Source organism: Sphaerodactylus townsendi, linkage group LG04 (assembly GCF_021028975.2).
Source record: "Sphaerodactylus townsendi isolate TG3544 linkage group LG04, MPM_Stown_v2.3, whole genome shotgun sequence".
NCBI lineage: Eukaryota > Metazoa > Chordata > Lepidosauria > Squamata > Sphaerodactylidae > Sphaerodactylus > Sphaerodactylus townsendi.
In genome coordinates this window covers 5,666,184-5,687,929 of record NC_059428.1, presented here as the reverse complement: position 1 = coordinate 5,687,929, position 21,746 = coordinate 5,666,184, and the positions used below count along the sequence as shown (strand labels likewise).

Genomic DNA, 21,746 nt, shown 5'->3' with positions numbered 1-21,746 from the left:
GCCGCAGGTTCCCTACCCCTGCTCTAGATCAATTATCAGAAATCTTTATTGACAAGGTAACGTAGAACCCAGCTTGCAAGAAGCCAGTTCTGTCAGACCTGATTTTTGCATCCCTCTTTATTGAGGATGAATTCCCCCCTTCCGTTTTCCCAAAGAATGTGAGAAAGAGTTACATTGGAGCCTGGAGGCCCCAAGTTCGTGGACTGATAGAAATAATGTCACCTGGCCATCTGCCCCCACAGAGCAATGGAAATGCTTCTCATGGGAGTAGAAGGTATCAGGGATAAGCCTTGTTTGTCTATCAGGCATGAGAAAGACTGAAAGTAAGAACAAAGCAAGAATGTTCCATTAACAGAGTGATCACATCTAGCAGGCAGAATACATATATCTCAAAGCAGTTACATTGACAGGACTGCACCTCAATCACCCAGATACAATCACAGTCTACTTTTATATGACCTTGGCCTGGAATCAGGAATGCATCTCAATCCTTAGGTGCCATCCCTGACACATAGTCACTGACATCATTATTGGCCCACCTTCTACACATCAAACCTCTTGCAAACCTCTTCATAGGACGCATGTGAATGGGGGTGCAGTCTAGTTTCTATTAGGGGTATGAAATTTAAGACGCTAATGAGACCTCGGTCATTCTCCACCCCTTGCCCCCAAATGCCCAGTGAGTACCCCCATCAGCTGCCCTTGCTAACCTTGCCAAGGTTTCCTGTCTTGCATTCCTAGACAGCTACTCTCCAACTTGTTCAACCTGCCTAATGAGGAAAGCTTTGTCTCGTAGTTTTCTCCTACTGCAATCTACAGGTTCTTCAACATGATATTCTTATCAGGAATCTTATCAAATAATGACACAGTTTTGATATTATTCAAAAGTGCTTCCAGATTTGCCTCTGCTTTTTCATTCTAAGGCCGTTTCTGCACGGGCATTTAATGGCGGCCTGGAGACGGTAAAAGCGCCGTCTCCAGGCCGCCATTCGCACAGGGGGCGCAGCTGCATCGCAGCCGCACCGCCCTCGCACCGCCCGCCTGGCCTGAAGCCGGCGTTTCCCCAGAGTGCTTGGAAGCGTTCTTGTTGGGGAAACGCCGCCCCGAAGCCGCTGCCGAGCGAACGGCAGCAGCTTTGGGACGCCTCCCCACTCGGCACTTACCTTGTCCCTGGGCCTCCGGCACGTCGCCGAGGCCTGGGGACATGCCGGGTCGGCCGGGCGCCGGCGCTCCGGAGCGCCGGCTGCCCAGCTGTTTCCAGGACCGTCCGTGTGGACGGTCCCAGCGTCGTCAGGTCGGCGCTAAATGTGCCAACCTAGCCGTTTCCGCCTCCGTGCGGAAATGGCCTAAGAGTGAATCAATGACTTTAAATTTCTCTGTTTCATAACTGTCCCCACTTAGCTCACATGTTGACCATCGTTTTAAAAAGCAAAATCAACTATGGAGTTGGATAATGAAGAATAATGTTTGAAGCTATTTACCCATGGAGGAAAACTGCAAATATAATTTATCATATCCTTCTGCTGGAAATGGAGATATGGCTCACCAGTTCTCATGGCTAATAGGATGTAGGTTTGCCAAGTAAAATGCTAAAAAATGAAGATGCTAACAGATGTATATATACAATTATATCAAGCCAATAATGTATATTTCATGCCTATTATATAACAATCTGTAGTATTCCACCTGCTTTCTTTCAGTAAGTCTATGATGGGGACTGAGAGCCAGTGTAGTATAGTGCTTAACAGCAGCAGACTCTAATCTGAACAACCAAGATTGATTCCTCCCTCTTCCACATGAAGCCTGAGCCAGTCACAGTTATCTTAGAACTCTCTCAGACCTCACAGAAGCAGACAATGGCTAAACCATCTCTGAATGTCTCTGGCCTTGAAAACCCCAAGAAATCCCCATAAGTCAGCTGTGATTTGACAGCAAATTATATCCACGTGATTGGAGCTATCTTTTGAAATAATTTGCCATTTCTCTATTAGTTTGCATTAACAAAGTTTCTTACCAAAACCCATAAGGATTGCCTTTCTGCATCATCTTAAGGTTCATCAAAGTCCATTAGTGGGTAGTCAGGTGGCTGTGTAAATTTTGCAAAGGAAGGTAATGGCCATCCCCTGGCCGCAGACCTCTAGCATCTGGTAATCAGAATTATGTGGCTGGCTGAAAGTTCTATTTAGCTTTCATAACAGACCTTTAGAAACACTTTTATTAAAGCTGTCTAAACTCAAAGTTTTCACTGTATATTGTACCAATAAATTTCACAAATTGTGGATAAGAAATACTTATTTTTTTAACCAACTGCCAATCAATTTCTTTAGGTCATGTGAAGTTACATACGAAGAAATAAATTTCTCTGTTCACTTTCCCCTCTTTCAGTTTTACAAACTTCTTATGAAATCTTCTGTTTGTGTGTGTGTTACAGTAAAATAATCTAAAACACACCAAACACTTTAGTTTTTCCTTGCAAAAAGTATATTCCAACTTCTTAATAATTTTATTTACCCTTCTAAGAGGGATATTTGAGCTGTTAATTGTATTAAAAATATGGCTATAACACAAACTCATGACCTATGTGTATTTTCAGAGTCATTCATAATACTGGATTTCCCTTTTCATCGCTATAACATATTGAACTGGCATTTCAGCGAGTTTTTATGTCATAACTCCAAGAGGTCTGTCTCCTTCATACTGATTCAATATCCCCATCCATTAAGTGAAGAGACAACATATTCTACTAATATTGTGGTTTTTTCAGAAATATTGGTACAAAGAAATATACACTTTATTGCCCTATCCGGGGAGAATTGGCTTTTGGAGGTGGCACAGGCCTGTGCTGGTGGATTTGCCCTCACTGGGGAACTTACCTGGTAGAGTGGCAAACACGGCAGCAGGCAGACACTGCAGCCCTCTGGATCAACAGGATGCTGTACTGGGCACTGCATCAGAGCTCTTGCACCAGCAGCCCCATTGGTGCAGCAGGGGCATGCTGGAGGTGTTCCCCGGGGATGGAGCTGACAGTCAGCTTCCACCCTGGCTTCGTGGGCAGTTACGAAGCAGCACTGGGCATGGACTTATGCTATCATTTTGGGTGGTGTAAATCCATTAAGCCCTATGGAGGGTTTTCTGGCAGTGACCAGGGTGTGTGTGGGGGGGGGGGGGTTGCCTCCCTGCACTGCAGAAAAGCCCCCTGGAGACAGTGGGATGGCAGAGCAGTGGTGCCGTCCCTGGCCACCCAGAGCTTTGGATTGGGCTGCCTGGCACAATTTGTATGGCAAAGGCTTTCTTGAGCACCATTTCATAACTAGTTTCCACGATCACAGCAATTAGACTTTTATGGATGGTTCTGAAACGTGATAGCTAAACAGACTAGTCATTGTTCTTACACAAGCAGTCCAATAAAAATGATTAAGGGATATCTATATTGCTCGGATCAGCAATTAATTTTATCAGCAAGTCGGGTACCAGTGGGTCCCTTGCTCCTTTGAAATTATGTGATGATGTTAGCCAAGTCTAGCTACTGTAAGGTCCCACAAAGAATTATCATGGGGCCCCAGAAAATGAAAAGACAATGATAAAGGGAGAATGTGAAGAAAGTGAATTTTCTTCCTTGGATGATCCTTCATGCTAATTCAAGGTACTCTTCAAGGCCCTTTCACATTGATGTCAGACTGGATACAGGGGAATAACTTGTTTGAAAACCAGGGATGACAGTAAGCCAGTATGGAGTACTGGTAACAAAATGGTTCCAATTTCTGTTTTAACCCCATTAGGCAAATTGTACTTGACAGGAAAACAAATGAACCAAAAGAAACTCCCAATTAATGCTGTTCGTTCTATTCGCATTTCAAGTGAAGCTTAATCTGTTGATTTGATATATTTAAAAAATAGAAACCAGAAAATAAAATATCAAAAATTATTTTTGGACTTGCACCATCAATTAATCAAGTTTCTGATTTCACAAAAGCCTAGGGTTGGCAACTCTGGTTGGGAAATTCTTGATTTGGGGGTAGACGCTAGGAAGGGTGGAGTTTGGAGAGGGATGTCAACAGGGTATAATGGCAGAGTCCACCTCTAAGGCAGCTATTTTATCCAGGGAAGCTGATTCCTTCACATGGAGAACAACTAATTCCAGGAGAACTCCAGGATGCACCTGTAGGTTGGCACCCCATAAAAGCCTCAAATACAGACTTGTTGACACTTTTTAATTATTAAAACCAGAGGTGTTCTTGGAAATCAAATCATTTGACCTGGACATCCTTCCTCCTAATGACTAATTTTAGGCTGTTGGAAGTTAATAATTAGTTAGTGAAAGGCACTTTACTTATGCTCATGGTATTATTTTGCAGTTGCCTCTTCAGACCTGTGGCCCAGGTTAAGCCTTGCCTGCCATCCAAGCTTCTGAAGTCAGCCCATACAGACAGACAGCATCTGCGGGTTGCTTGAGGCCCCTCTCCCTGCCACATTCAACCATAACATGCACCATAACATACTTCATCATTTGGGCCTCTTCTGCACAGCAAATGTATAACAGGAGAGGAGAGGAAATGTCTGAGACTGAGGGGGGATATGATTGAAGTCTATAAAATTATGCATGGGGTAGAAAATGTTGACAGAGAGAAATTTTTTCTCTCCTTCTCACAATACTAAAACCAGCGGGCATACATTGAAAATGCTGGGGGGAAGAATTAGGACTAATAAAAGGAAACATTTCTTCACTCAACGCGTGATTGGTGCTTGGAATATGCTGCCACCCAGGAGGTGGTGATGGCCACTAACCTGGATAGCTTTAAAAGGGGCTTGGGCAGATTTATGGAGGAGAAGTCGATCTATGGCTACCAATCTTGATCCTCCTTGAGATTGCAAATGCCTTAGCAGCAGCAGGTCATTGCTTTCACAACCTGAAAGCTTTCAAAGGTATCTGATGGGCCGCTGTGAGTAGCAGAGTGCTGGACTAGATGGACTCTGGTCTGTTCCAGCAGGCTCTTTCTTAGGTTGCAGTCGGGATAACATAACCCTGTTTTCATGTTCACATGCATCCATGCAGGCAGCGATTTGAGCCCACTGAAACAATCCAAGTTGCTGTTGTGCCTTTGCATGGAGGCGTATCTATTTTTTAAATTTACTTCCCACCAATGCAGGCATGCACAAATGAACCCTCACAGCCATGCTGACTTCTGACAATACAACCAACTGCACCTGCATAGCTACACAAATGTAAACCACAAAAATTTTTTAAAAAGGAAAATGGTGACAAATATAGCACCTTTGCCCAGCCGTTTGCTTGCGACTGGCTTCAACTAGTGCTGTACCTTCCAGAGGGACATAGGGTGTCGTTTGTTCTCAGGTGCCACCCATCTGATCACATGGGGGGGACACAAAATGGCCCCTCACACACTGAAGATGCAAGCTGTGACCAGAGAGACTCTCTTCCTTCTCTTCCCCCCTCCCTGCTCCATGAAGTCACTGAAGCCCTGTCCAGGCTAGCCAGCCGCCCCCCATGCAGCAGGGGTGGCCCCTGGGGTGCAGCAGGAGCAGTTGGGGTGCTTTGGCTTTGCCAGCGCACTCCGGTCTTGCCGCTCGGCTCTGGGCAGGCACTTCATTCCAGCTCTCTGCCTCCCCTCACCCCACTCCCTGCCAGCCCAGTCCTGGTTCTGTGGAGCAGGGAGAAGCCGAAACCGGAGTGGGGATTGGCTCCTTGTCAGATCTGTCCATCCAGCAGCTGGCCTACAGCCTTTCCCTGGGAGCGTGGCTATGGCAGAGCCCCACTAAGAGGCGCTCCTGAAGCCCCAACACGACACCCACCCCCTTATGGCAGGGAGGAGACCATAAGTGGGGCTGGGCGGGGGGGGGACACAGGTCACAAAAATAAGGTCTTGCCCCCGGGTGCCATTTTCTGCCGGTACGCCTCTGGCTAAAACCAGGGATTTTTGAAAAGATTTGCTAATAGCACAATTCTCAAATAACATGGTTTGGGGTAAATAATATGGGGCAGACTAATTTTAGGGGTGGGATCTATGTGAAGTCCCCCCCCCCCCAACCATTTTTTAACCATCCTACACAGTGGTGGGATCAAAAAAATTTAATAACAGGTTCCGATGGTGGTGGGATTCAAAGAGTGGCTCCACCATACACACACACACCTCCTGTCCCTGTTGGGCAGGGAGGTTGCTTTAGTAACCCCTTCTAGGCACTCAGAAAAAATTAGTAACCACTTCTAGAGAAGTGGTGAGAGCTGGTTGGATCCCACCTCTGATCCTCCACCCATGTTTATTGGCCTGTGTGGAAGGGGCCTTGCCATGTTGGTACAGGCCAACCAACCCATTCAGTATCACTGAGATCGTGTGTACATGTTTGGAGTTAGTTTTTTTTTTTTTTATTGTCTTGTGACTCTTTTATCCCTCAGTATAAGTCTACAGGCCTGTCTGAACGCTGCGCTTGGATAGCGAGGGCCAAAGTTCCTCCTCGACACCCGTCTAAAGTATAATCTCATGCAGTTAATGGTTTGTTACTTCACTGCGGTTTCTCGCCTAGAGAATACGTTGGCGGAAGCCGACTTGACACCCCCACCCCCTTCCCCGCAAAGGCCTGGACAGACGCCGCCAGCCAGCCATGGGGCCGCCCGGCGTCCACAGGGAGGCTCGCTCGCCTTCGCACGCAAGAGTGGCGGGGCGGGGGCGCCCGGGGCCAGTTTCAGGCTGCACAGTTGTTGGCGCTGCGCTCTTGCCAGGAGGAGGAGGAGGCGGCGAGGCCCGGGAGAGCCAAAGAGGGTTGCGGAAACAAATCCGGGCTGGGCGCTTACGGGAAGCGCAGCTGCTCGCCCTGCCCCCAGCCTCTCGCCCCGCCCCGTGGGCGGCCAAAGACCTGCCCTGCCGGCCTCCTGCCTCTGCCGCGGCTCGGAGGCCTTATAAGAGCCGCCGCGGCTGCCTCCGCCTCCTACCTAGACCCCCTTTTCGCCTTTGCTCGCCGTGGTTCAGCTCATCAGCCATTGCCGCCTCTTTCACGCCCTTGCACGAGAGCAGCCATGATCGTGGACAGCAGCCGCGACGGGCTGCTGGACGGCGACTGCGGCTCCATGAGCAGCCCTCTCAACCTGGCCTTTTTCTACGGGTCGTCCCCTAACTCCAGCGAGAGCAGCTGCTCGCCCGGTCACTCCGCGCCGGAATCGCCAGGATCTGATGCGGAGCTATCGGGGAGCGGCGGTGGCGGCGGCTGCCGAAGCACCGGCGATTTCGGCAAGAGGCGCTACTCCCGGAGCGGCAGGCGTGCAGCTGGGCAAGGTACGGAGGAAGCCGAGTCGCCGCGCGGGATTGCTCGCAGAGTCGCTGGCGCTGCGGGATTGCTCGCAGATCTCTTGGAGGGATCGCGGACTGTCTATGGTACTGGAGTCAGCTGCCTTGCTACAGGCTGGAGTGTGTTGTAATGTTCACCTTTTCCTGGCAGGAAATTGGGTGTGAGCATACAGATAGATGCATTCTTTGCATGTAAAAATCTGCTCTTGGAATATTCTAGCTCAGTTCTCACAGTGTGATAAACGTCGTCTTGAGTCGATCTTTCTTTAAAAGAGAGCGTTTCAAAATGGGCATACAGAAGCGGATGCGCCCTACTTTAAAACACCTGGACGCAACCGCTTTATTCCCATATCAGTCTGCTCTGCTCACATGCTCATACGTCCACAAAATGGCAGGATATGGCCGGCTTCTAAGGATCCAGAAGCTTGGCTCCAAATAAGGGACAAGGTTTTTCCAGTTGAATGATTTAGCTTTATATCCTCCAGGAAGCTTCCTTGTGCTAATCACAAAGTAACCTTCACATCAACATTGTTAAAAGACATGGCCTGGGTATACATTTATTTTCGTGGCCCAAATGCACAGTTGGTACCTTTACACTGGTGCTTACAAATACAATCTGTTCTGCTAACAACCTGGCTGAACTTTATGGTTTCTGCGGCATTGTCTGTCATATATAGGTTTAATGACGTGTTTCGAGTCCGGGGCTGCGTTTCACTAATGGGCTAGAAAGAGCCTTTTTTTCCCCTATGTGAAAAATGCTTTTTTAAAAATCAGAAATAGTGTGATGCTTGTGCATGTGTATTTAACTGCCAGCACGTTCTGGGAACGATGATTGTGTAAAGTGATTTTGATTGATAGTTACTTAGGACGCATAGGAGAGAAGTCTATGCTTAATAGCTTAGCAAGTGCGTGTGAGGGAAGTCCTGTGAACGGGCTCTCTGCTTTAGAGTTTCATCAAGGACTGGATCATAAGGGGAGGGAGAGTTAAACCTCTGTAGGCCTAATCTGAACGTCCCTGGTTGTTACTTGTTAAGACATCTGATGAGTGTTAATATTAACACAGGGTAGTTTTGCTGTCAGACGTTTGCCTTTTCTATAATGTTGTGAAAACTGAAAGTTTTTCAGTTCACTTAAATGTTTCACCTCTGTGCTGTGCACCCCATTCATGGAAGCGCACATAACTTTTGCTCTCTAGCTGTATTTGTTGAAACAGTATTATATTTTCTGTTTCAGTCCCCTAAGTAGTGGTCTGAAGTTAGTTGAGGGTAGCATTTTATTGTGCGTATCGTACAAGCAAATTTTTGCAACTGGGAATTTCCAAGTACTTTTAAAAGAGTTCATGGTTTCTTTTTAACTTCCAAAATAAAATTATATTTTTTCTCTCTAACAGGAATATTTAGTTTGTTGTAATTTTGTTTTGGAATCAATCTTGTTGACTAGAATATTTTTTTCAAAAGAACCCGTAGCCATATCTGTGGTGTATGTTTAAAAGGTAGATATAGTTTATTTCCTTAAACAGGAACTGCTGTTATCCTGTATTTTAGATTTCACCATGGCTTGTATTTGTAATACAAACGTTGTATTTTTTACATCTGTATTATTTTAATATATAAATGTATGATATTTTAATATAATAAAAGAGATTTTTACCAGCCATGTACATTTTTTCAGGGAAACTACCATTTGTTTCGCAGTAGTGTTTGCTATCTTAAATTGAATTTCCTAATTTGGCTGTTCATTTTGATTAACTAGAAATACTTTTGGGCAACCTGACAAAATCTGCAAGAAAAATGGAGGGAGTTTTCTTTAGATTTTTTTCTCTAGACAGAAATTCTAGTTTTAGGGTAATTAGGGGTTTGATTAACATAAGTTTAATATTAGTTGAACAGTAATACTTCTAGTACGTAAGGTTTGTTGAAGTTTTTGTACTTTTTAAAATGAAGTCATAACTTCTCAATTGGACTCTTGCGTCTTTGCTTCCCCATTTCACTTCTGGTTTTTGACCTTCAAATATGCATATATCTTAGGAGATTGTGTCATTGCAGAATGAACGTAATACTTGAAGTACATCGTTTTGGTTGAAACTTTTCCTTATTTTAGACAAGCAACTTCATTATGGAGGTGACAGGTGCAAGTAGCTCTGAAAGTTCATTCACATAATCTTATACTGTTGCTAATTAGATGTGACTGAAGCTCCCCACCCATCACTAACATATGTGGTGAAGAGATAGAGAAATGGATGGAGATTTCTGTGTATTTGTGAGCTTGAACTTTTCTGTTGTTTCTTGTACTTCTGAAATGCTGGTAATGACATTTTGTTGTTCTGCTTTATAAGAGCAGATGTGTTTCTTGACTGAGAGAATTCTGTATCAATAATTTCCTGCAATTTTTTCCTGCATAAAACCAAATCTTTTACTTTACGGATTGTGCCAAGATTTTTAGTTTTATTTTTGTTTGGGTTTCCACAGTGGAACAACACATGGGGGGAGGAAAGCAGCAAAGAGGACTTTTTCAAGGTGTTCGTGTGAAAAACTCCGTGAAAGAACTGTTGTTGCATATTAGAAACAGCAAACAGATGTCATCAGGTTGTGGTGGTGATGATTTATCAAAGGTAGGCTGATTGTTTTTGTTTCAATCCATTTTTTCATTAGAAAATGACTGTTTTTTCTTTTGGAGCATCAGTACATAATTATTTATACAATGTATAATTAACATAAAAAGCTCATTACTGCAAAATGGTGACTGCTATAGCTGACTAGACAAGTTTATGAAGTCTAGATCTATCATATATAAATGAGCTGCAATAGTTAATCTGGCACCTAATTATTTGGAAAATAAATAATTGGCAGATACCAGAGACAGAGCACCATCACGTGCTGCTTTTTGCACTTCACAGGACAGCTTTTTGGGCAGCTTGGGTGTCTGAACATTGTCTAGAGTATTCATAAATTTTAGCCATTTTGCGTTTTATGTCTCAGTGCAAGGCAGTGACTCTTTACAGATTTTAGTATTGAACAGTATTGGAGAGAAACAGCCCATCTTTCGCATACAAATATGTTCCTGTAATAACCAACATTAATTGTTAAGCACACCATGGTGTCATGATCATTTTTGTACCATTTAAAATATTTATCTACTGATGCTACAAGTTTAGGAATAGCAGATTGTTAAAAAGATCCATACATAAAAATGTTCCTTTATCTCAATGTTTGTTTTTAAAATAATTAGGTGTACAAAAGTATATAGAGGTGATAATACATGGACGTTTTTGTGCCTCCTCAGTTTAGTGTGGGCTTACATTTAAGAATCTGCAAATGCAAAGTAGTGTAATTGTAGAATGAACTAAGGCAAGATTCTCTCAAAAATACGCATAAGAACTGCCAGTTGCTGTAGATAAAATCATTTTCCAGAACTTTAAACTACACTCATGTACATTTTTATAGCTGATTCACCAAGTATCTTACCCGCTTGATCAGCAGCAAGCTGAGAATTATTTGCTTGCCAGATTTAAACTGGATACCATTCTTTATCATTTGGTCACTTTCTTTGGTTTTTGCTTAAACTGTAAAAGTAACAGTGCAGGCTGAAAATCCTAATAAAGTTTGTTTATTTATTTAGTACATTTTTATCCTTCCCTTACTTTAAGGAGCTCAGGGCAGCATGCAGCACTTTTCCCTCCTCCATTTTATACTCGCAACAAGTTTGTGAGGAAGATTATGCTGAAAAAGGGTCAGGTACACAATTTGCTTCATGGCAGAGTAGGCTTTAGAACCTAGATCCCCCAGAGCCTGGTCCAGCAGAATAAATGAGTGATAGAGAAGGTTTAGAACACATTTTTAAAAAAATCTAAAAATTTTAGTGAACAAAGATTAATAAGTTCCACTAGAACCTGTTAATTTTCTGCTCTTAACTTTTTTATATACCTGGAATTGCTATAATAATCACAGTTTTGGAAATATATCATGTTCCAAATTGGCGTTAAAAAAGTATCGCCCTTTAAAACTGTTAAAGGAATCTGGAGAATGTTTTCACTATGGTACATATAATATGTCTAATTTTAACTCTTTTTAAAAATAGGCACAAGGAGGAACAGAAAGTTATGAACCATATGCAGGTACCCTATCCTTACTTTCCTTTGAAGTAATATTTGAATTTAGAACACTAAAATGTGGGCCGTTGAAGAAACTTAGCATTTTATTTTCATTTAATAGAGTTGAAGAACATATTGAATAATGATAGAAAAAGAAAAGCTCATGAATCTTTTTCTGATGGATCCTGTTATAAAAGGGCATCTCCTTTCCAATCTCATCTCTTGGTAAGTATTTTTATGTTGTTTTTACATTTGCTGCTAACATTGAAATATTTTTTTTCTGCTCTAATGTGATGGGACATGATCAGTTCTGTTAAAAAGCAGGTATGTTCTATTTTCTAGACACCTCCTCAAACACCAACATCAATGGATAACAACATGGAGGATACTCAAATAAATGATCCCAAACAAGACAGCAGTTGTGATATGCTGCAGAACATTATCAATATTAAGAATAAATCAAGTCCTGTTTCTCTGAACACGGTGCAAGTTTGCTGGCTTCCCACAGTGGCTAATTCGAATTCGCCACAGGAGCAATATCAAGAGATTGCAGGAGCACAGGCTTTTTCACCTTCTCAGAAGTACCAAACGTTTCAAGCAACCAGTCACCCACAAATGCAGCAATCACCCCAAAATTACCAGTTTTCTAGCACACAGCCCCAGGATATGCCACAGCACTACAGCCAGAATTCGCTATTGGAATGCAGACCGCATTCTGCAAACAGCCAGTCCTCTGACTATCAGCAAAGTATTTTTGAAAGCCAAGACCTTCAGTTTTGCCCTACCCAAAGTTTTGCTGCTCTCTTAAATGATACAGAGGGGCAAGACAACCCTTCTGCCTCTCACTTTCAGCCTTTACTGGGAGGCCACCAGCAACCTGATATCAGTAGCCACCTTCAGAATTGTAGCCTGCCACCAAATAGCAGCTGCAGCAGTCTCGAGGAGCATGGCTTATCGCTGGCCACTTCAAATATTTCTGCACAACACCAAGGTATTGCTGGAAATACAGCACAGCTGGGCAAATCATTTTTCCAGTGGCAGGTAGAACAGGAAGAAAACAAATTGGCCAACATTTCACAAGATCAAATCCTTGCCAAAGACTCCGATGGTGACACGTGAGTATTCTTCACATGTTAATTACTTCTCTAATGGAGATTCTCTGTTGCAAACAAGATGCCATTCTTGTTACTAGTGTACACCTCTTGAGAATGTTCCTAATTTTACTGTAAATTAATCACTCGGTGTTGCATTTGAACAAAATGCCATCCCTCAGTGCACACCTAAATATGATGGGAGGAGGGGATTAGGGATAAATAACTACATATAGAAGCCTCTTAAGCCTGCAAATGCTATAATTAGGGTTTTTTCATTACTGTGGATACTGTCATAAAATACATGCTTTGGTAATTATTGTAATAATTGTAAAATATGGTATATATTCCCCACAGATTCCTCCACATTGCCGTTGCCCAGGGACGACGGGCAGTTTCTTATGTGTTGGCAAGAAAGATGGCAGCCCTGCACATGCTCGATATTAAGGAGCACAATGGCCAGGTGATTTCCTCTGCACAACATGCTCCTAATGGGTGCCCTTAAATATTGCTCATTTCCCGGACTTGTACAAAGCATCCTGGAATATCTGTTTAATATTTATCTTGAATGTTGGTATACTCGCTAATATTTAACTGAGAGCTCTTCTAGAAGTCCATAGTCTAATTCTTAAAAAGCCGCCTGTTGAAATGAGTTATGCTTTGGATGTATCCACAGATATTTTATTGTGGTTGGGTGTTTTTAAAATTGCTATTTCCTGGTAACATTTATGTGATCAGTATGTCATCTACTTCTCATTATTGCAGAGTGCCCTGCAGGTAGCTGTGGCTGCAAATCAGCATCTTATTGTACATGACTTGGTTAGCCTTGGGGCACAAGTGAACACAACGGACTGCTGGGGTAGGACACCATTACACGTGTGTGCTGAAAAAGGGCATGCACAAGTCCTTCAGGTGAGGCTCCTGAAAAAGTTCCAAAAATATTTCTTCTACTGTTCTCTGCTCATATTTTCAGTATAGTGGAATATGCTGAAACTGGTCATCGTAGACGCTTTAAGGCACAGGTGTCAAACTTGCGGCCCTCCAGTTGTTATGGACTACAGTTTCCATCATCCCAGGGGATGATGGGAACTGTAGTCCATAACATCTGGAGGGCTGCGAGTTTGACACCTATGCTTTAAGGTTAGCAGCATAAGTGCTCTAATGGGTGTATAAAAAAACTGTTCAGGGATAGTAGCCCCGCTACCTGTTTAGTCTTTTATTCTACTCATGTAAAAATCTTCTCATCCTCCTCTCAGTAGGAGCAAGCATTCCTTGTAACTTGTAAGTGGTTGTTGTTTGCCAAGGATGTCAGGGCAAGTGGTAAAATTCAATATAGAGCTGTAGACTTTTCTATCCATAGTAAACAAGTAAGTGTTAAAGCAATGTAATTTTCTCTGTCTGCTAAATGGAAGAAAACATAAGGAAGCCTTGATGACAAAAACAAGTTCTTTACAAAATTGTGGCAGTTTCTTCATGGAGAGATGCTGCTTTTTATTGTCAGTTCTAATATAAATTTAAAAATTCAGGAGTAGCTTTAATACATGAACCGTTCTGTTAAATTTTTAGAACATTACCATGAAGGCTTTGATATATGCACAGTGTATACTTGGGTGGAATTAATCTGCTGTTTCACTTTGACAGGCAATCCAGAAAGGAGCCATTGTAAGTGATCAGTACATAGACTTGGAGGCAACCAATTATGATGGTGAGCAATTCTACTTTAGATTAAGAAAAACCTGTTATGAGCACATACACATTTCAGTGTCAGCCTAAGAAATTAGTATGCCTCTGGCAAGAAAGAAATCATAGTTGATTATTAAATCTACTAAGAACATTTTTTCTCTCTCTCTTTGTGGTAGTAAAATATGGAAAGAGCATAACTACATTCTTATTAGAAGATTTGCACAGGAAAAAATCACACTGCTAACAGAATATATGCTAAATTTTAAACATCTGATTTTTTAAAAAGTTAGTTCTTCCTGTGCAGTACATTTAAGGAACTGAGGAACAGTTTTTTAAAAATTTATATCACAAAGAGAAGCCAAAGCCCAGGTATTAATTTCAAGATTAGTATTTCTGAATCAGTCAAGTTATTGGAGAAGACAATTAGGGATTTCATTTTTGGCTGTTTGTTTTAGTCACTGGTGTGTTTCTGTTTTTAAGGTCTGACAGCATTGCACTGTGCGGTAATAGCCCATAATGCTATATTACATGAGCTACAGAGCCAGCAGTCACCCCACACTCCTGAGGTCCAGGAATTAAGATTGAAAAGCAAGAGGTTGGCAGACACAATCAAATTTCTAATCCAGATTGGGGCCTCTGTTGAAGCCAGAGTAAGTAGCACCAGGAAATATGAACATAGGGTCTGAGTTGCACTTTGGAGCCGTCAGATGTGACTTTCTAAGATGTGTTTAGATCTAAGAACTGCTTGCCCATCTGCATACTTGAGGGAGGACAAAACATACTCATCTAATCAGATTTCCATACACCAAATAAAAGGTTCTCTGTTACTGTATGTTAGCTTGTTTGTACCTTTAAAATCAATGGAACTCAAATGCATTTAAATGAATCTTAGTACCGTTCTTAGCTTGCTTATTTGATATCAAGTCACATGTATGGGATTGGGCTGCAGGTTCTACTAATTTCAGTTGGACTTGGTCATGGCTGACACTTACTGGATTGTGGCGACATAAACATAACTGCAACCTGAGGTTGTGTATGAGGATTTCTTACAGAGAAAGTTTAGCTTCAATTCCCTTTGCTTTAATTATTCCAGAGCCTTTGTGACCAAGCAGGTAGAATTGTTGGATGGAAACCCCATCACAAACTTAAATTCTTGAGTAGCCCTGGAAGTGCTGGATTTCAAGGCTCAGTTTCTGTCAGTAAACAGGAAATATTAGCAGTCTATAGAATTGCAAGGAAAACCAAAACTATCAAGAGCATTCAGTGTGTTAGTGCAAGAAGAGTCACTTCATGTGTTTTGTTTTTGTGGTGTTGGATGTTAAATGTGCAAAGTTAACTGGCTTGTTTTGCTTTTTGTATAGGATCGTAAAAGTGGGCGCTCAGCCCTTCACTTGGCTGCTGAAGAAGCAAATGTGGAACTTCTTCGTCTGTTTTTGGAGCTACCCACTTGCCTTTCTTTCATCAATGCAAAGGTATGTGAACTTTAAGCAGTGGTAGTATAAAATCATACATCCACTTGAATGTGTACTGAACTTGCATGCATAAATCACTCTGTCGTCCTTGTTTTTGCTGGAACTAATGGTGTGCATATCTTGCCTCATCTAGGCTTACAATGGCAACACAGCACTCCATATAGCTGCCAGTTTGCAACATCGGGTGACTCAGCTGGATGCAGTTCGGTTGTTGATGCGAAAGGGAGCTGATCCCAGTGCCAGAAACTTGGAGAATGAGCAGCCAGTTCACTTGGTTCCTGATGGCCCTGTAGGAATTGAAGTAAGATGACCTAAATGTTTGAGGTCTTGTCTTGAATAGGATGGGTAGGATCTGTCTCTGTCTCTCTTCTCGTTTCTACTGGGCACAGAATGTAAGAATGCTTCCATTTCTTTTCCAGAACAGTAGCTTAAGTAAAACCAACTGCAGTTGTTGACTTTTTATCTTTCATACACCTGGAGTTATTATTCACAAAACTATGAGGGCAGTAAGAGAAAACTCTCAGTTCATTTCAGTTACATTTCTATGTAAATAAAAGGTTGATTTTATGCAGATAATTTTATTTGAGTCTGAAACCTGTAAAAGGATGCTTGCTTATAGAGAATCATGATTGATCCTCTCAATTATGTAGTTTTATTAGTTATTCTCCTGAGCGACCTCCCTATGACAGTTTGGAAAGTGCACTGTTCTTTCAAGTTACAGAGCACAGGTGATCTAGCCCTTCCCAATAAATCTTAGATTTTGAGCAGTTGAAGAACAGAGCATGGAGTCTCATCACTGAGCCAGTAACTACAGCATTAAGATGAAACTACTGGTGCAAATGTCCCCTGATCTTAAAGTATTTGTTTGTAGCGAGTTAGATTCTGATGTGCTATATTCTTTTTTAAAGGAACCATTCAATGAGCAGTTAATCTAATGTACCCATCTTGATGTCCTTGGTCTAACTCCTCTCCACAAATTAGTTACATAGGCTTGTATCCTGAGAACAAGTACCAAGGCCATGAAGGCTGTAGGGAACTACTTTTGATGTTTATTTAACTGACCTTTACAAAGTATTGTCGAAGGCTTTCAAACCTTTACAAAGCTTTGTGAACTTTGCTTGATTTGTGTCATCCTAAACCTAAATTATTTACTTAGAAGTGTGACTTAGCTGGTGTGTTTAGGGTTGCTGTGTGTGTCATAATGTCAGATACAATGGACCTTGATTATATCTCTCCTGTTTTTCAGATACGGCGTATCCTGAAGGGGAAGACGGTTCAGCAGAGATCAGCAGTCTATTAAGCTCCATGAATACCGACGACTTTATACTCACTGTCAGTTAGGCAGTCCTAATGTAACTGTAAATAGACCATTTGTCCCATGGAGGCAAATGTTAGTTGTTTCTATGAAACAAACATATTTTGTTCACTATTATATAGTGGGTTAATGACAATTCTTCTGAACAGATGGAAATGATTCATAGCTAGGTATTCTGGATCATCATCTGAACTCAGTTTTGCAGTCATGGCAAAATAAAATAACTGACTTTACAACAAATGTCAAGCAAGAACAATTGTACTTTTATAAAAGAATGTAGTATGCTCTGCATTCTAGATGTTTATGAACTGAAATAATAAGCTTTTAAGAATACTAACAAGATTTTACTGGTTAAAGTAATATGGTAGGGGTTTTTTTCTGTTTTAAATCACGCTATGCAACTTCATAGGTTTGGAAATCTGATAATATGTTCATGTTAGATAATAGATTTTGAGTTTTTGAGCTGAGAGCCAGCGTGGTGTAGTGATTAAGAGTGGCAAACTCTAATCTGCAGAACCAGTTTGATTCCCTGCTCCTTCATATGAGCAGCGGACCCATCAGGTAAACTGGATCTGTTTCTCTGTGGCTACATATGAATCCTGCTGGGTGACATGGGCCAGTCACAGTTCTCTCAGAATTATCAGCCCCACCTCAAGGTGGTCTGAGAGGAAGGGAAGGAGTTTGTAAGTCGCTTTGAGACTCCTTGGATGAGAGAAAGGCAGGGGATAAATCCAAACTCTTCTTCTTCTATATTAAATTCATAAGAAGAAGAAGAGTTTGGATTTGTACCCCCCCCCTTTCTCTTCAGTAAGGAGACTCAAAGGTGCTTTCAATCTCCTTTCCCTCCCCCCCACAATAAACACCCCGTGAGGTGGGTGGGGCTGAGAGTTGTGACTCACCCAAGGTCACCCAGCTGGCATGTGTTGGAGTACACAGGTGAATCTAGTTTCCCAGATAAGCCTCCACATCTCAAGTGGCAGAGCAGGGAATCAAACCCGGTTCTCCAGATTAGAGTGCACCTGCTCTTAACCTCTTAGCCACTGCTACTCCTGAGTTGAATGCCATTTTTGCGAGTGTGTGTTCAATCAGAACAAGACTTTCTGTGGCATGCTTAATACAATAATTTAGAAAGGGGACATTTATCTCTGCAATTTTTGTTTGCCACAGCAAAGCTCATGAAAAATTACTTTGGCCTTGTATTTATCTTTTATAAAACTATTTTGCTTACAATTGATTAGTATAATGTTTGATATTTATGGGAAGTCCTCATCTTCTCAGATACTTATCCATTTGCTTCAGTGAACAGAAATTAGAAGGCTTTAAAGGTGTTTTAAAGTTGTCTGTTCACTGTGCACTTAAAAGGAGAAAAGAGCATAAATATAGTGGTAACCAAGTTTGTCTATAACATCAAATCACCTGGGATGCTGAAATCCTAAGGAAACTGCAAATAACTCCAGAGAGACCACTCTTTACATTAGATATGATGGCCAAGTGGGTTTAATATAGATATGTATTTTTGATAAATACTGGGGTGGGAGGAAATCTCACTTTTACAAATGCCAGCTTCCCTAAGGATTTGAACTGGACTGATCAATGAAAATACCAACTCTGCAGCAGCAATGGAGAAGTTAGAGATTTTAAGAAAGCTGTTGAAACTGAAGAAACCAGGATCATAATAGCCTTATAAGTGGTGAGGCTATCCTATATTTAAGGAGAGGGAGAAAAAAAGAAAAAATACTTCTTCACACATTACATAATAAACTTATGAAATTCACAGCTACAAGCTCTTATGGCGTTTTATGTCTTGGCTTTAAAAAAGGGGTGTAAATCATTCCTGGGATCAGTGGTTATTAGCCATGATAGCTACATTGAACCTCCATCTTCAGAGACAATGCAGCTCTAAATGCTAGATTGTCACCACACACCCAGGATTGTGGGCTTGCTGCAGGAATGGGACTAGTTGCTGGATGCTGGACTAGTTGGATCTATCTGATCTACTGTATCTCCTGTTTTTGTGCTGAACTTCTTCGTTCTTGTATCCAGAAAAAATATTTCTCATGGCTTTGCAACACTTTTACTGATATTGCATTATTTTTACTTATTGTATTATTTTACCTTATAGGTATAGTAGGCTGGCAAATTTTAATGTTTTAAGAAAGATAGTAGCTTTTATTTTAATTTTTTTTGGCCAAGTTTTACTTGTATTTCAAAGGGCATAAATGAATGTATCAAATTATTTTCTTGTCTATGATCTTTTGATTGGTTGTTTTTAAACTAATCTGAATGTATTATATTTTCCTTTTGAGTTATTTCTCTGTATTGCAAATTCATTGCTAAAGTACATCTGATCATATTGTTTGACCAAAAAGTATGTCTTGTAGACAGTTAATGAGAGCGATTGTACCTCTAAATATCAAACCAGTGCTTATTGTAATATTAAATGCACAGTCTGAAATAAACTTTAGTCACTAACAGTGATGGCTTATGGTTTGTCAAATTTCATATTTGAGGAGGTTTAGCTGTTCCGACAGCATGGGTTCACATCTAGGATTCCTTTTTTGTTTGTCTGACACAATGTACACGTGACTTTTAAAACTATCTGCTCACCTGTAGTGTGTGTAGTCTACAGTGTGTGTTCAGTAAGGAAGGAAACCAGGCAACAGCATCCTTTCTCTGCCTTCCTTCAGCAGAACAGCAGTAGGAGACACCCCGTAGTTGATATTTGGCCAAGAGAGATCGAGGGTATTTTCACACAACAGTATCCTTTTATGAAGCAGTGCTTTTGGTAGATTGCAGTTATCATGGGATGAGTCCCATGTCTGCCACTTGCTCTGCTTCTATGACCTAGATGTCCCCAGTTCAGATTTCAGTCTAGCTGTGAACTGTGCCTTAAGCTGTTTCTTAAGCCCACACTCTGCTTCTGTCAAATGGGAGTAATAATGCTGGCTAGCATTGCAATGGTGTTATCAAGATTACTGTGGTCATAAAATGAGTTAGACTGAAGTGGATATTTTAATCCCAGCTTCAAGTTCTTTTCCATTGATCCACCCTTTTCCAACGGTCCACCCTTGTCTGACTTCCTTACTTTGCCCCCATTCTGTGACTTGTTTACTAAAGTGTGTATGCCTTGTACCAGTCAGTGTTTCAGTTACCTGAACAAAATAGGTGGAGCACCTATGTGTCATAACCCCAGTCTTGCTCGAATAACAGGAACCAGTACTTTGGGAATAGAATTCTTGTTTTATTGATAGCAAGCATAGGATAGTAACTTTAATTGTCTGAACTAGCCAGCTCTTCACAAAACACCAATTATATGTTCCCAGCAGTTTCTCCTCCTCCCAACTCAACTGAGATATTTCCCAGGAAAGAAAAGAGCTGGGGAAAGATGAGAGGGAAGCAGAGCAGTTTCACTCAGACACACGCATTCCAAAAGGCCGATAACATTTGTGACTCAATAACTTTTTTCCTCAGGCTAAAGTGTGGGATGAAACTTTTACAAACAACATGGCAGGACCCAAGCTAATTTTGGTTGGGGTCATGACATTCTGAACCCCAAAGTCACTTTACCATGGAGCAGAACGGAGTGGATAGGATTTATAAAAAAAACCTGGGTTAATTGTGGGGTGCACACTTGGGAAGCATCAACCAATCGTCCTGCATTAATATGCTTCCAAGACACCAGGTAATGTAAACCCCCCCCCCATTTCTAAGCTGAAAACCAGAATTTTACAGACTTCATGCTGTTCATGGCCCTCCTTTAGTATAGGGGGGGCTGGGGTGTGAGGTGCCAACGATCCACCGGACTTGCTTTCTTCAACAGGGAGCTGTGGAAAACAGGATGTATATTGCTAATCTTAGGTAACTTTACTTCCATTGTCACTTAATTTATAACCTTAATCACTGGGAAAAGTCCCACATATTTATAGCTCAGTTTACAGCTAGGCTGTAGGCAACACAGGTTCTTGGAAGAGGCATATACCAGATCTCCCACAGCATCTCCCACAGTACCTCATGTCTCTTGGAATCAGCATATTTTTTGTATGTGTTCCTGGCTTATATTAAGGCTTTCTGAATATCTCTTTATGAGGCTTGTAAAGTTTGAACCCACTCTTTGAACCTTTGGGGCCTTTATTTCCCTTTCCTGGGACTTTGATTGGGAATGGTTTCCTTCCCTGTCCTGACAATCTTGAGTGGAGACTGCCCTGTGCTGAAGTGTATTGAATTATTGTAGGCATATTCTTCAAAGGGTAAGAGGTCCACCCAATCATCTTGATGGAAACAAAGTAACACCTCAGAGACTGTTCGAAAAGCTTGTTCGTCCTCTCACTCTGACCATCCGTCCATCTGTTGTAGAGCTTAGATTTTGTTGTACCCCTAGCAGTTCCAGGAATGCTTTCCAAAACTTGGTTACAATCTGGGCCCCTCAATCGGAAATGATTTTAGCAGAGGTGAAATGAAGCCAATAAACACATACCAAAAATAGTTTAGCCCCCTCTTTAAGGCACCAAAGTGGACCTGCTTAGGGAATAGATCCATTGTGGAGTTACAACGGAATATGTGCCTACACTTTTTGTATTGCCTTTGAAGGGGGAGGGGAGGGAAAGCTGCAAGAAGACAGGAGGAGTGGCTTAACCAGCGGTGTAGCAAGGGGGAAAAGTGCCCAGTGCACCGGTGAGTCCTCCGTCCCCACCCCGGAACGCCCCCCCACACCCCCGGAATGCCCTCCCCACACCCCCACAGGGGCGCATGCCCGGTGTGTCGCACCCCCTGTCCCCTTAGAGCTACATTTCTGAGCTT

At 42.0% G+C, this 21,746-nt stretch overlaps 1 protein-coding gene across 1 annotated transcript; it reads left to right on the top strand.

Moving 5' to 3' along the window:
• The first annotated feature begins 6,934 nt into the window (after positions 1 to 6,934).
• Positions 6,935 to 17,692, top strand: NFKBIZ (NFKB inhibitor zeta). The gene is made up of 12 exons (XM_048495681.1): positions 6,935 to 7,286; positions 9,767 to 9,909; positions 11,376 to 11,412; positions 11,510 to 11,613; positions 11,731 to 12,503; positions 12,837 to 12,942; positions 13,245 to 13,391; positions 14,121 to 14,184; positions 14,643 to 14,812; positions 15,524 to 15,634; positions 15,768 to 15,935; positions 16,881 to 17,692. Exons 1-12 carry the CDS (start codon positions 7,031 to 7,033, stop codon positions 16,932 to 16,934), a joined length of 2,133 nt encoding a protein of 710 aa, XP_048351638.1. The 5' UTR covers positions 6,935 to 7,030; the 3' UTR covers positions 16,935 to 17,692.
• Positions 17,693 to 21,746: the final 4,054 nt, after the last annotated feature.